This window comes from Dasypus novemcinctus, chromosome 30 (assembly GCF_030445035.2).
Source record: "Dasypus novemcinctus isolate mDasNov1 chromosome 30, mDasNov1.1.hap2, whole genome shotgun sequence".
Lineage (NCBI taxonomy): Eukaryota > Metazoa > Chordata > Mammalia > Cingulata > Dasypodidae > Dasypus > Dasypus novemcinctus.
The window spans coordinates 39,102,008-39,118,393 of NC_080702.1; the positions used below are offsets into that span (position 1 = coordinate 39,102,008).

Here is a 16,386-nt window from a genome sequence, read left to right on the forward strand (position 1 = left end):
ATACTTACCCAAAAGAAAGAAAGGAAACCCTGATTTCAAAACTTACACAAAAACTAACTCAAAATAGAACAATGATTTAAATATGAAAACAGCAACCATAAAATTCCTAGAAGAAAATTTGGGAAAACATCCTCAAAATTTTGTGGTAGGTGGTAGTTTCTTAAATCTTATACCCAAAGCATGAGCACCAAAAAAAAAAAAAGAAAAAAGATAGATGTTGCATCCTCATACTTCAAAACTTTTCAACCTCAAAAGACTTTGCAAAATGTTGAAAAAATAGGCAACACAGTGGGAGAAAATATTTGGAAATTCCATATCTGATAAGGGCTTAATACTCATTCTTTATAAGGGGATCATACAACTCAACAATAAAAAGAGAAAATATCTGATCAAAAATTGAGCAAAAAACTTGAAAAAAAATTTCCAAAGAAGAAATACACATGGCAAAGAAAGCCATGAAAAAATGTGCAATATTGCTGGAGATTAGGGAAATGCAAATCAGAAGTACAATGAGATATCACTTAACAGCTATTAGACTGGCCGCTATTAAACTTGGAAAACTGTAAATGTTGGAGAGGATGTGGAGAGATATGAATACTTATTCAATGTAGATGGGAATGTAGAATTGTACAGCCACTGTAGAGGATTGTTTGTCAGTTCCTTTAGAAGTTGAATATAGACTTGCCATGGTACCTGGCAATACCATTGCTAGGTATATACATAAAAGAATGGAAAGCAGTGAAATGAACAGATATCTACACATCGATGTTCCTAGTTGTGTTATTCACAAAAACCAAAAAATGGAAACAACCCTGGTGTCCATCAACTGAAGAATGGATAAACACATTGTGGATTATACAAATGATAGAATATTGTGTAGCACTAAGAATAAATGAAGTTGTGAAACATGGAAACATGGATGAACCTGGAGGACATTATGTTGAGTGAAGCAAGCCTAACACCAAAGGGCAAATGCTTTATGATTGCCCTATTATGAACTAAATTAACCATGTGAAGTATAAATATATTATGAGAAATGAATATGAGTAGAATTGCATATATATGTTCATTATTCTTTCACGCTGTACAAATGTAAGTAAACAGTACAAATTATTAATATCATACAAAATAGCTCAAAACATTATAATAAGTGGAGACGAGAGACTATATATGGTATAATTTCACTTATATAAAATGTAATTATAATTCAATTTATAAAGATGCATGTACAGTAGTGGTTATGGAAATCTGAGGTAAGAATGATAAGTGGTGTGGAATATTCCGTTCTGGTTTAATGAAATTGTTCTAAAATTTTTGAGATGATGAATATACAACACTGAGATAATACTAAAAACCATTGATTATACACTTTGGATAGAATAACTAGAAACATCAGCTCTATGCTGTGGAGGAAATATATAGAGATTGAGAGGTGTGGAATTCTATTGTTTCATTGTTTTTTATTAGAATTATTTAAATAATGAAAATGCTCTAATAATGATAAAAGTGGTAAATGCGCAATTATGTGATTATAGCAAATACAGTTGATTGTAGAAATTGAATGAATTGTAAGTTTGTCAATATGTATCTACAAAAACGATTTTGAGACTTTTTAAAAAAGTGGTTGCTTTGTCCTGGCAGCAACTGCAGTATACCTTTATCCTTCTGGTATCTCTGACAATTTTATAAATACCAAATTACATCTATTAACTATTTTGCTTCTGAAAATTCAGGCAACTGTTTCTGACTTTAATACTGATTCTAGAGAATACTATAAGAGACACTATTTGATTCAAAATAAAATATGGAAGAAAGAGGTGGATTTGGTAAATAAAATTTAAAGAAGTAGAATGCTGAAAATTTGGCAAGTAACATTTTTTCTATACACTTATGAGAGTATCTAAATTTTGATCTCTCAGTTTTCAACTCTGTTAATCAGGGGCATTTTTCTAAATTTGAGACAAATGATTCTTTTATAGGAAGATTGTTTGTCAACTTTTTTAAAGGCAAGATTTATGTCCTTGTTTCTAAGACTATAGATAAAGGGGTTCAGCATGGGAGTGACCACCGTGTACATCACTGAGGCTATTGCATTTGCCCTTGGGTTCTGAGTAGCAGCAGAACTAAGATACACTGCAAGAACTGTACCATAAAACAAGGACATTACTGAGAGGTGAGACCCACAAGTAGAAAAAGCTTTATGCTTTCCCCCAGCTGTTGAAATTCTCAAAATCGAGGATATAATTTTAGAGTAAGAGAAAAGGATTCCAGTGAGTGGAATAATTCCCAGAAGTCCAAATGCAAAATACAGCACTAATTCATTGAGGAAGGTGTCAGAACAAGCAAGTTGGATAACCTGATTAATTTCACAGAAAAAATGGGGGATTTCCAACACTGTACAAAAAGACAACCTCAAAACCAGTAAGCCATGTAAAAGAGAGACTAAAACACTCAATAACCAGCATGCCAGCAGCAGGAGGCCACAGAGCTGGGGGTTCATGATGACTGTGTATTGCAGAGGGTGACAGATGGCCACATAGCGGTCATAGGCCATCACAGACAAGAGGAAGCTATCCAATTGTCCAAAAAGCATGAAAAAATACATCTGGATGATGCAGGTTTCATAAGTTATAATTTTACTTTCTGTCTGTAAGTTCAGCAGCATCTTTGGGACAGTGGTGGAGGTGAAACAGATATCTGTAAAAGACAAGTTAGAGAGGAAGAAGTACATGGGAGTGTGGAGGTGGGAGTCTGAGATGATGGCCAGGATGATGAGCAAGTTACCAATGAAGGTGACCATGTATATGATCAGGAACAGTCCAAAGAGAAATGGCTGCACTTCAGTATCTTCTGAGAGACCCAGGAGGATAAATTCTGAAACATGTGTTTGGTTTTCTGGTTCCATGTAGCTGATGATACTACTGGAAAAGAGAGCAGAGAAATGCAGATTTAGCCACAAGCAGAAAGCAGCAAATTATCATAACTTCCAAAGTTTGCAAACTCATTAAGTTAATGATTTTTTATTAGATATATAGATAGATTGATAGATAAAAAGATAGAAAGAAAGAGAGATAATATGTAGAACCCTTTACGTGAATATACCAGGGAAAACAAATACTCATTCATCTCCTTAATTCTATTTCTAACTTGCTATCCTTGTCCATAATTGTGAACATCTTCTCACGTCAATACTTTACATTAAAAATTCTTTTAGAATTGATTATAATCAGTAAATATTTTGAATGCTCATTTTCTACCTTGTGAAGAAAACCTTGGGGTAATGGATATTAGTGATGTTTGCACAATATTCTGAATATAATTGATATTACAAAATTGAAAACTTGAAAATGAATAAAAAGGGAAATATTAATTTCTATATAATTTAGTACAATAAAAAGATGAAAGTAATTAATTAAATGATTAGAGGTAATCTGGTTTAAGTAAAATAAACACTGTATTATAAAGATGCGGTTTCTTTCCAAACTGATCTTTTTTAAAAAAGAAACCTAGATCACACTTAATGTTACATTAAAAAATATGAGATTCCCTTATACCCCAATCCCCACACCTCCCACTCCTCCCAAATCAACAACTTCTTTCATTAGTGTGGTGCATTCATTGCATTTGATGAATACATTTTGGAGCACTGCTACACAGCATGCATTACAGACTGTGTTGCAGTTTACAGTCTCTCCCAATCCATTCAGTCCAACCTGATCTTATGTTCAACTCAAACCAGTTCTAAATGCTAGCAAATAATTTTTAGGATATTGAAAAACTAATTCTAAAATTCACATGTAAAGATAAAAAAACATAGAAAACTAATATAACACTGAAGAAGATAATGAAAGTTTAGGAAATATTTTACCTGATACTTCCTAGCTAGCCTAAACAATACTGAAGAACAAGAATATTGTTCTTCACACTAACTGCTATCAAGATATACTATAATAAAGTGATCAAACATTATTGCCTTGTTGAAATAAACATATAAACTAATGTTAGAGAGCCGAGAAATAGATAAATGCCGTCTGGTTGGTTATCTGTGACAAGGAGAAAGGTCAATTCGAAAGAGAAAGCATAGGCTTTTTAGCAAATTTTGCTGGAAAATGGCATGCAAATGTGCAGACTTAAAGGAAATTAGACACAGATTGTATATATTACATAAATTAACTCAATGTGAATGACACAATTATATGTAAAATGTGAAGTATGAAATTCCTAGAAGGAAACATAAATGAAAATCGAGTGTCATTGGTTTGTCGATGAGTGTTCAGTTATAGCAGCCAAAGGACTATGCATGGTAAAAGAAACTGTGTAAGTTATACATTACTAAAATGCAAAACATCTGTTCTGTGAAAGTCATTGGTAAGGGAATGAAAAGAGAATGAATAGACTTGGAAAAATATTTGCAAAACACATATAAATTATTGGTATTAAAAATACATAGAACACTTAACACACAACAGTAAGAATGCAGACAGCCTTTTAAAAATGGGCAAAATATCTAAGCAGAATCTTAACCAAGAACATGCATAATTGTCAAATAAACATATGACAAAAGATGCTCAAAATTATTTGTCATTAATGAAATGTAAAATTAAAACTGCAATGATATATTAACACATGCTTATTAAAATAGATAAACACATAAAGATGGACAATACTAATTGCTTATGATCATATGAAGCAATATGAGTGTCATTCATTGCTAGTGAAAATACAAAATAAAGCAAATGTTACAGACAGAAGATAGTTGAGCAATTTCTTGTAAAACTAAACCCAATTTAACCATACAACCCAGCAATCATCCTCATAGTTATACATGAAGATTATTTGGAAACACAATTCCCCACACAAAAAAAATATGAATTTTTATAGGCATTTTATTTATACTCTCCAAAACCTGAAAGCAATGAAGTTTTACTTCAGTAAGTGAGTAGATAAACACACTGTGCTGTATCTCTTAAAGAGTAATATTAGTCAATGATAAAAATGAAACAGTCCATCCAATCACAAAAGAAAGGCTGAATCTCAAATGATTCATGTTAAAGAAACTACTCTAAAAATGGATTATATATATATATATATATATATATATATATATATATATAATTATATATTATATATATATATAATTTCAATTACATGACCTGGATAAGGCAGAAGAACCAAAAATAAAATGGTTGTGAGGGACTTAGGGAGAGAGAAGAAAGGTTGAAAAGGTGAAGTATACAAGAGCTGTTAGATGTGTGAAACTATTCTGTACAATACTTTAATTGTCAAACAACAATATTGTGCACTTGTAAAAACAAATTGAACATGACAATACAAGGAGTAAATGTTAATGTATGAAAAATATATATTCAATAGTTCAAGAGAATTCTATGATCATATGCAAAATATTCAAAAACAACCTAACTGTATTACAGTCTATGACATACACTCTTGGGAGTTTATGCTGGAAAAAGCTGCTGAAATAATAACAGTGGATATGAATTGAGTCTGTAAAATGAAGTGAATGGACATGGTGTGTTAGTACTGTACTCTAGCTATAGAGTTATATCCCCCCATGATTTGGATTAACAACTCTTCTAATTCTATATATGTTCATTGATATCAAGCAGTGAAGTAAATATCTAACAGATGGAAGGAATACATTTCTCACTGTGGAATGGGAAGTTACAGATAAACAAAGGGAGGAAGCTGGACTGTACTATGTGGACATGGTTTAGAGTTAGACACATTAGTAGGAACTCGTGAATGTGAATAGAGATAGAGAGGCTTGCACATTGAAATATTTAGATATATGTATATACACATGATAGTGCACACACATATATTTCCTTACAGTCTCCACGGGTATGATCAGTAGCATGTTGCATATAAATCACAAACATTGGACATTAACACAATTCTCTAAGAAGAGCTCTCTGGCTGTAATAACCGATTGCAGGATTGTGAATAGAATTGTACAAGAAGGGCCTGGACACCTTCCAATACCAGAAATTAAACAAGAGCTAAAATAAAGCGCCCAATTGTAGGTATATCTCAAATGTACTGATGGCATGAAGGAAAGAGCCTCTATGGCCAACATTGGAAGAAACAGATTAAGAAAAATGTTATATTGTATTACAACCCAAAGTATAAAATAAATGTCATGAGTAAATACTGATATAAACAAATAGTTGATTAAATAACTAAGAGGCAACTACCCATGCAGAAGAATTTCAATAAGTTATGTAGACATTGCATGCTCAAGGATGTGGAGCATAAATTCACTCCTGAATGTGGGCTTCACATAGTGAATTCTTTTCACAGGTGATATAGGGAAAGGCAGAGAACTGAAGAAACTTTGATCAAAACACTGTTGATCAAAGTTATCATCGAAGGTGATAAATCATGTTGGTAAGATGCAACCTGGATATGATGTGATGAAAATGGCACTTTATCTCTGGAGTTTTCCTTCCAAAAATAATTCTAATCTAAGCTTGAGAAGAACATCATACAAATTCCAAATGAGGGATACATTTAAAAAGACCTGTCCCAGACTTCTCAAAACTATCCAGTCATGAAAACTGAGACGTTGTCCCCATCACAAAGGAAGTAAGAATTTATGACAAGTAAATGTAATTTTTGTTGTGGGAAACTGGCTTATCTGTTCCCTATTTGTTGCACTTGTCCCCAATTATTGTAAACATTGCCATGCTGATGAGGAACACCTGCTTTGGCGTTCCTAATAAAGATGATATGGAAACTAGGGTCAAGGTTCTCAGTTCTAGAAGCTGTGAGTCCCCTGGTTCAATCCTTGGTTCCTCTCTCGTGTTTCTCTTTGTCCTTTATTTCTGTAAGTTCTATATCACCTTTCCTTCAAGCAAACCTATTGCTGAGCTGGTCCTCAGCAACTGGTGACCAATGTGGAAGAAGGCTCATTTGGGTGAAACTAAAATTTGGTGTAATTGCATAAAGCCAGGAGGGGCACAGAAAGCATTCCAAGTCCTCAATAAGTAAGGACACTCTGGTGTGGTTTTGCAGGGTTATGATTGGAAACAGAGACAGTTCAACAAAATATCACCCATATTTATGTCTCTTGAAACAACTTCTAAAAGGAAAAGGAGCTAAGGTAATTGAGCCTTGTATTTTGTAACTCTTACAGAATATAGAACAATATTGGTCATGCTTCCTAACAATAGGGCGTTTAGAATTAGGAGACTGGGACAAAAGGGAAAAGTGTTAGAAAAATTACCTGTATGAGGTGTTCTGCTCCTATTCCTATCTCACCCACTTTGTTGTAATTAAATCTGTTTTAGAACCTTTGCAAACAGAAGAGGATGAAGATAGAGAATGTCAGGAAATACCTCCCATTATCTTGCCTTCGGCCCCTTCATTAAATGACTTTAGAAAATCATTTTTCCACAACAATCATTTATTTTGTATGGGAGTCGGCAATAATAGGAGAAAATGGGTGAGCAATTTTGGAGACTCTACTATTCTTGAATTTTTAAATACATTTAATACCATTCTAAATGATAGTTTATTAGGAAATAAAAGTATTGATGAAATGCAAAATTCTATGTGTATCAAACTCCAAGTCATTCCAAAAACAATTCCATGTCTTGAACGAGAATATCACACTGCTGAGAGTCTGCCATTCTTTGTCAATTAGAACAGAATGGTGAAGCCATTTCATAAAGTAATTAAATAAAACAATGAATATAAAATGTCTGGCATTGTGCTTAGATTTAATAGGAAATATTTTAAAATATTGATTAAACCTCACCCAGACTCAACCCCAAATTTCCTTCTCCACGTCTACTGTGCTGTTTCCAGTCCTCATCATCTCTCTGGTGTTTTGACAACTGAAATATTCACATGATCCATAGAGCGCTTTTGGCAGGGTTAGACTATTCATGAACAAAATCATCTAAAACAGCTGCATTAATGCTCCAAAAACTTCAAGCATGAAGATACATACTTGGAACAAAGCACAAGGCTCTCTGTTATGTAGCTGCTGCCAAACTTGTCTGACTCATGTTCCACTTTTCACTCCCTTTCACTTCAATGATCATCAAATAAATGAAGTACTTTTTAAAATTTAATTTAATTTAATTTGTTTATTTTACATGTTACATCAAAAAATATAAGAGACTCCCATATACCCCACATCCCCCTCACTGCACTCCTCTCACATCAACAACCACTTTCATGACTGTGGCACATTCATTGCATTTCGTGAATACATTTTGGAGCACTACTGAACCACATAGAGAATAGTTTACATTGTAGTTTACACTTTCCCCCAATCCATTTAATGGGTTATGGCAATATATATAATGTCCAGCAATTGTCCCTGCAATGTCATATAGGACAACTGCAAGTCTTGAAAATGCCCCCACCTCACATCTCTTCTTCGCTCTCTGCCCTCAGCAACTACCCCGGCTACTTTTTCCATATCAATGCTACATATTCTTCCATTACTAGTCACAATAGTTTCATAGTAGAATATCAGTAAGTACACTCTAACCCATATTTTATTCCTCCATCCTATGGTCCCTGGGATGGTGCTTTTAAAACCTAACCATACCATAAGGTTGGATGATCCCATATTGTTGTCCCTGTCATTTCTTCTTGTTCTGGTTCTAACAAATTGTCCTCCTGGCCTTACTCCAATTCCTAATTGAATCCTCAGTAAAATTGGCAGCTTCCTTGTGAAGTTTTCACTAACCTCTACAAGGTACATTCAAAAATTGGATCTGCTTCACCAAGATTTCCAGACATCTCAGGATATTGCATGTACTCACTTGAATATGCCTTATGCTATTGAGATGTAATTTCCTTGATACGAAGAAAAATGACATGTCATTTTTTTTATCCTAGCATGATATTTAGTGGCTGCCTTGAAGTATTTTATTACTAAATGCTGAATGTCTAAAAGAAGAATTGAATGAATGTGGTTATAGAGATAGTTCCTATAATTGTAGAATAAGAAGAAATAGTGAAACAAGGAAAATGCTGCTGAAAGAAGGAAACCAAGTGAATGAGTGAAACTCATTTTTTCCTTGAGTCTAAGTTGAGACTTAGAGACTAGACATATTGGGAAAAAAATTTTATTTTAGTGTACCCATTATCTCCCTCCACAATCAGACTTTTAAAGTAGGTAAGGCACTGTGTAATTAAGCTTGCTTTACATATGTACCCGGTTGCTGCCCTAAAATTACTACCAATAAAAGAGGTCCAGAGTCATAATAAATTTACCCAGCACCTGTGAAGTTTCTGTGATTCAAAGTGAAGTTATCAGAGAAGGGTCTTAGTTCACCAATGCAGATTCGTCCTCAATTGAAGAGTGAAGTTGGAAACCCTGCTCCCAGGAATGGCAGAGAGATGGAACCACTCATGAGATCTCTAGAAGACACAATTGTCTTTTCTATCACCAGAGATTAGTAAAGGAGACTAGGGATATTGGAGCTGAAGCATTCAGAGTTTCTATACCTTTAGGGATTTAATTCCCATGAGCATCATTAATGAAGAATTCTTTTATCACTCTACTTCCTGAGATTTTAGTTCTATGGAGGAAAGAGAAAATCACCCTGCAAACTTGTGCTGACCTAGACCCTTGGGAGACAGCTTTGGAGCTCCATATTCAATCACTTATCCCAGTAGATACCCTCCACCCATAAGGAGTCACTTCTCTTTACGTATGGGCTCTAGTATGGCAAAGATTACCAAAAGTATTTCCCTATCTCTGATTATAGATAGAGATTCTGAATACATTAAAGTAGCCCTGTACCCATTGTATTTGACTCTCATATATGTGGTTGCCCTCTCTAAACAAGATTTCCTCTGATCTCACTTTTTCCCATTTCCCCCCATAGTTAGCACTGTCTGTTTTCCTCAATCAACCATTTGTTTTCTCATTCATGTAACTAATATTATTCAGCAATACTAGATGTTATGCATTAAACTATGTTCTGGGGTGGGAAAAAAACCGGGTTCCGTATTGTGGCTTCTTTCAAGCAGCTAATAGAAAAAAACAGCCAAAGGTCATGAAATAAATTAATGTAACAACAGATAGTGATATTGTAGTCCTGGTGAAATTACAATTACATATGGATAAGGATCAGCTTTTTCCTTGATCCTGAGAGTACACCTGGGGGACTTATAGGTATTATGTTGTAGCTATAGATCACTTTGGATAGTATGACTGGAAGTCAAAAATGAGTTCATGTGCACATTATTCATAGATACAGAGAATTTGGAGAATCTGTCAACAAATATTTCACCATCAAGAAATATTAGAGGGAATTCTGCTAGTTTAAAGAAACAGGAAAGAAAAGATTAGAGGATAGCATAGGAAGTAAGTATATTTATTAAGAATAACTTAAATAATAAAAAGAAAAAAAACGAAATATAACATTTATAAAGCTAAATGTAAAATGGCTAATGTAAGTACTGTCTTAACTGTAATAAAATTGAATGCTAATGGATTAAACTCTACCATCAAAAGACACAGATTTGCAGAATGGCTAAGAAAATATAACCCATCCATATATGCTATCTACAAGAAACTCAACCTAGATTCAAGGACACAAAACAGGTTGCAAATGAAAGGAATTAGAGCACTGTTACATGGAAACAATGCCCAAAATATGGCAGGAATGGTTATACTAAAGTCTATAAAATAGACTTTAAATGCAAATTGTTCTAAGAGACAGAGAAGGACAAAAGGGGAAATATTCCAAGAAGAAAGAACAGTCATAAATATTTGTGTACCAAAAATACTTGAGGTAAAAACTGGCAAAATTAAGGGAGAAAGAGATGCCTCTAAAATCAGTGTGGTGGACTTCTATACACGAAAATCACAATTAGTCAGGTCATCCTAACGGGCGCATTAAAGAATCAGAGACCTTGAATCATATGTTAGTGGAACTAGATCTAATGGATTTATGCAGAACATTAAATCCGAAAACATCAGGATACTTATTCTCCTTGAGTACTCATGGATCAATCTCAAGGGTAGACCACATGCAAGATCATAAAACATGTCTCAACAACTTTAGAAATATTGAAATTATGCAAAGCACTTTTTCTGACTGCAGTGAAATGAAGTTGGAAATCAGTGACAGATGAGGAACAGTACTTGGAAAAATATATGGAAGTTAAACACACCCTTTACCAATCAGTTTGTCATGGAGGAATTTTCCAGAAAAAATTGTAGCTACCTTGAAGCAAAAGAAAATTATAAAAGACATATTAAAATTTATGTGATGCAGCTAAATAGTGCCAAGAAGGAATTTCACAGTCTTTATTTTTTAATTTTTTAATTCATTTTGTAAAAATATTACATTCAAAAAATATGAGGTCCCATTCAACCCCACCACCCCCACCCCACCACTCCCCCCCAGCAACATTCACTCCCATCATCATGACATATCCATTGCATTTGGTAAGTATATCTCTGGGTATCGCTGCATCTCATGGTCAATGGTCCACATCATAGCCCATACTCTCCCACGTTCCATCCAGTGGGCCCTGGGAGGATCTACAATGTCCGGTAATTGTCCCTGAAGCACCACCCAGGACAACTCCAAGTCCCGAAAACAACTCCACATCTCATCTCTTCCTCCCATTCCCCGCACCTAGCAGCCACCATGGCCACTTTTCCCACACCAATGCCACATTTTCTCTGTGGTCCTTGGATTGGTTGTGTCCATTGCACCTCTATGTCAAGAGGAGGCTTAGACCACATGGATACTGGATGCAATCCTCCTGCTTTCAGTTGTAGGCACTCTAGGCTCCATGGTGTGGTGGTTGACATTCAACTCCATGTTAGCTGAGTGGGGTAAGTCCAATAAATCAGAGTGTAGGAGTTGAAGTCTGTTAAGGCTCAGGGCCTGGCTATCATATTGTCAGTCCAGAGATTCAAATCCCCTAGATATATCTTAAACCCCAGCACCAACTACAATTCCAGTAAAGTAGCATGAAAGCCTTGTGAAAAGAGATCACATCTGTGTACAGCTCCATCACGCAGAAACACCAGCTCCAAAGAAGGGCCAACTGACATGGCAGTGAACCCCATCTGCCATGACTCTAGAACCTGTGGGTATCTTTAGCCCTCAAAAGAACCAATAACTGGGATTGTATCTACTTTATCTGTCTCTGAGACTCTGCTCAGGTGTCCATAAGGGCAATCCTTCTGATATACTCCAGACTCTTTTTTAGAGACTTATAGCCATATAAATTCATTTGTCCTTTCCATTTCACCCTTAATTTAGGTCAAACAGCATTTTTAACTCCTGTTATTATATGTAGACAGGGATATTCTGTTGGTCCGCATTGAACCTTTAATTCAAGGTCATTTTCTAGTTGCATCATCAGTTGGTACTTGGTAGTGATCCCTCGGTGCCAGGGAGGCTCATCCCCGGGTGTCATGTCCCACGCTGGGGGGAAGGCATTGCATTTACATGCTGAGTTTGGCTTCAAGACTGGCCACATTTGAGTAACATGAAGGCTGTCACGAGGAAACTCCCAGGCACAGTGCTACTCTAGGCCTTATTCTTATTTCAGGCATATAGGCTCACGAGCATAGCCATTAGTATCAGGGGCTCTCTGTTGGACCCTCATTCCTTCCTGGTCCTTACCTTTGCACCTGGGGACTGCCGCTGCTCCCTGAGGGACCATGACAGAGCACCCCGAGCCAGGAACCCAGTACCCCTCCAGCTGTAGTTTTTAATTGTTGCCACTATGAGTATATCCAAACATTACCATGCACCCTGGACATATGCCCTGTAGAGCTCCCTGTCAACCACATATCACCTGTCAATAACATCCCATACCAGTATTCCTCTGCTGCCATTGTTGAACCACTCTGTGATCCAAAACTTCCTGAAAAGTGAAGCCCAATATAATGTCAGGATCCCTTACTAGTAAAATGGAATATAGTGATGGGTTTAAAGGTTAGATATAGAATACAAATAGATTTGGAAAAATTCTACATCCTATCTTTTTCTTTTCTTTTTTCCTAATTATTGAGCTTCTCTTCACAAGAGCCCTAGATCACAGTAATTCATATATACAATATACGGTACTCCCACACATCCACCATAAAACCTTTTCCCTTCCACAGCCATAATCTTTTAACTTATTCATATCATATTTACTGAAACTGATGTACAGACTCTGAGACAATAGCTTTCGAACAAGGTGACATCTGTGTTTACATTGTGGTCCATACTTTAGGATATACAGTTTTCTAAATTTTTAGTTATCCTATGTTTTACATTATGGTTTACATTATTAGTCTGTCGTGCCCTATATGTTTATGGTGTAATATTACATGTTTTATATCCATCCTTGTGTACTCTCGTGAAAATCCTCTCTTACCCCACATTTACCTTCGTTCCATCCATTCAACATACATTTTCTCCTCCCCTTGGGGCCCACAGTGACAACCAACCTCCATTTCCTGAGGAGCCATGTCCAGAGATACTTGCAAGGTGTTCAGGGCATGACTTGCTCAACTGCCTTAATTCCCTAGGAGCCACCCTTTCTCGAGAGAGATACAGTTCCCTCTATTTGATGGCATTAGTCCTCCCCAGGATGTGGGTCCACCCCCACTCTCACTACTTGGATCTCTACCCAATGGTACAACCCACTCTGGCAAAATGAGCATTCAGACATTCCCCAGGAGTCCATCCCGCATCAGACCATCCCCTCTGAACATCCTAAACAGGTAACCCTCCTAATTATATTTTGATACGATTTTCTCAGCATTTTACTCTCAACCAACACCTGACACTCTCCTATGTTCGTATGTTGCCCCTCCCTCCCCCCAATTTTTGGGCAATATTACCCATCCATCCATCCCCAGCCCCCCTAAAACCCGCAAAACCCCACTGAAAGGTAACTCCTTGCCTCCATTTTATCTCTTCTTTGTGCTCACACGTACCGCCAGCTCTTCATAGATTCCACCCCTGCAGACATCAGCTCACATCCTTCCTCCACCCCCCAATTTCCTGTAAGCCTCTTTTCCAGTCTGTAGCTCTCAGAGGCAGCTTGCTTATTTCATATCATTGAGGTCATATAGTATTTGTCCTTCAATGTCTGGGTTGCTTCACTCAACATAAGGTTGTCAAGATTCATCTATGTTATCACGTGTGTTTGTAGTGTATTTGTTCTTACAGCCGAGTAGTATTCCATTGTGTGTATATACCACATTTTATTGATTCACTCATCTGTTGATGGGCATTTGGGTTGATTCCAACTTGTGGCGATAGTGAACAATGTTGCTATGAACATTGATGTACATATATCGGTTTGTGTCCTTGTTTTCAGTTCTGCTGGGTATATACCCAGCAGGGGTATTGCTGGCTCATATGGCAAATCTATGGTTAGTTTTTTGAGAAACCACCAAACTGTCCTCCAGAATGGTTGGATCCTCCTGCATTCCCACCAGCAGTGGATTAGTGTTCCCCTTTCTTCACATCCTCTACAGCATTTGTATTCTTCTGTTTTTTTCATAGCTGCCAATCTTATGGGAGTAAGATGGTATCTCATGAAGTTTTGATTTGCATTTCCCTGATAGCTAGAGATTTGGAGCATTTGTTCATGTGCTTTTTAGCCATTTGTATTTCTTCTTTGGAGAAGTGTCTGTTTAGATCTTTTTCCCATTTTTTAAATGGGTTGTTTATCTTTTTATTTTCAAGATATATGAGTTCTTTATATATGCAAGTTATAAATCTCTTATCAGATATATGGTTGCCAAATATTTTCTCCCATTGTGTGGGTTCCCTTTTTACTTTCTTGACAAACTCCTTTGAGGTGCAGGAGGCTTTAATTTTGAGGAAGTCCCATTTATCTATTAGTTCTTTTGCTGCTTGTGCTTTTGGTGGGATATTCATGCATCCATTTCCTATTACAAGGTCCTGTAGATGTTTCCCTACACTGCGTTCCAAGGTCTTTATGGTCTTGGCTCTTATATTTAGGTCTTTGATCCATCTTGAGTTGATCTTTGTATAAGGTGTGAGATAGAAGTCCTCTTTCATTCTTCTACATATCGCGATCCAGTTCTCCAGGCTCCTTTTGTTGAATAGGCCATTCTCTCCCAGTTGAGAGGGTTTGGTGGCTGTATCGAATATTATATGGCTACATATTTGAGGTTCTATATCAGAGCTTTCAATTCAATTCCATTGGTCTGTGTGTCTCTCCTTATGCCAATACCATGCTGTTTTCACTACTGTAGCTTTGTAGTATGTTTTGAAGTCAGGTAGTGTGATTCCTCCAATTTCTTTTTTCTTTTTCAACATGTCTTTGGCTATTCTGGGTCTCTTTCCTTTCCAAATAAATTTCATAGTTAGTTTTTCTAGTTCCTTAAAGAAGGCTGTGTTGATTTTCATTGGGATTGCATTGAATGTGTAGATCAGTTTTGGTAGGATAGACATCTTAATAATATTCAGTCTTCCTATCCATGAACAAGGAATATTCTTCCATTTATTTAGGTCTTCTTTGATTTCCTTGAACAGTCGTATAATTCTCAGTGTATAAGTTTTTTACATCTTTAGTTAAATTTATTCCTAAATATTTGATTTTTTTTTACAATTTTAAATGGTATTTGTTTCTTGATTTCCTCCTGATCTTGCTCATTATTGGTGTACAAAAATGCTACTAATTTTTGTGCATTGATCTTATAACCTGCGACTTTACTAAACTCATTTATGATTTCTAGAAGCTTTGTCATAGACCTCTCAGGGTTTTCTATGTATAGGATCAAGTCATTTGCAAATAATGAAATTTTGACTTCTTCCTTTCCAATTTGTATGCCTTTTATATCTGGTTCTTGCCTCAGTGCTCAAGCAAGTACTTCTAAGACAATGTTAAATAGAAGGGAAGACAATCGGCATCTTTGTCTTTTTCTTGACTTTAGAGGGAAGGATTTTAGGATTTCTCCATTGTAAATAATGTTGGCTGTAGGTTTTTCATATATACTTTTTATCATGTTCAAAAAATTTCCTTGTATTCCTATCTTTTGGAGTGTTTTTATCAAGAAAGGGTGTTGTGTTTTGTCAAATGCTTTTTCTGCATCTATAGATATAATCATGTGATTTTTTCCTCCAATCTATTTATGTGGTGTATTACATTGATTGATTTTCTTATGTTCAACCTTCCTTGCATACCTGGAATGAATCCCAGTTGGTCGTGGTGTATAATTCATTTAATGTGTTGTTGAATACGATTAGCAAGTATTTTGTTAAGTATTTTTGCATCTAGGTACATTAGAGAAATTGGTCTCTAATTTTCCTTTCTTGTGGTGTCATTGTTTGGCTTTGGTACTAGGGTAATTTTGGTACCATAGAAGAAGTTAGGCAATGTTCCTTCTGTTTCAATTTTTTG

The 16,386-nt window shown here is 35.8% G+C and overlaps 1 protein-coding gene across 1 annotated transcript; it reads right to left on the reverse strand.

Moving 5' to 3' along the window:
* Positions 1 to 1,915: 1,915 nt before the first annotated feature.
* LOC131276815 (olfactory receptor 7A17-like) lies at positions 1,916 to 2,905 on the reverse strand. The gene has a single exon (XM_058290389.1). It carries the CDS (start codon positions 2,903 to 2,905, stop codon positions 1,916 to 1,918), a length of 990 nt encoding a protein of 329 aa, XP_058146372.1.
* Positions 2,906 to 16,386: the final 13,481 nt, after the last annotated feature.

Bases quoted from the DNA above. Each gene is read 5' to 3' on its own strand.
- LOC131276815 (XM_058290389.1), bottom strand. From the start codon at position 2,905: ATGGAACCAGAAAACCAAACACATGTTTCAGAATTTATCCTCCTGGGT.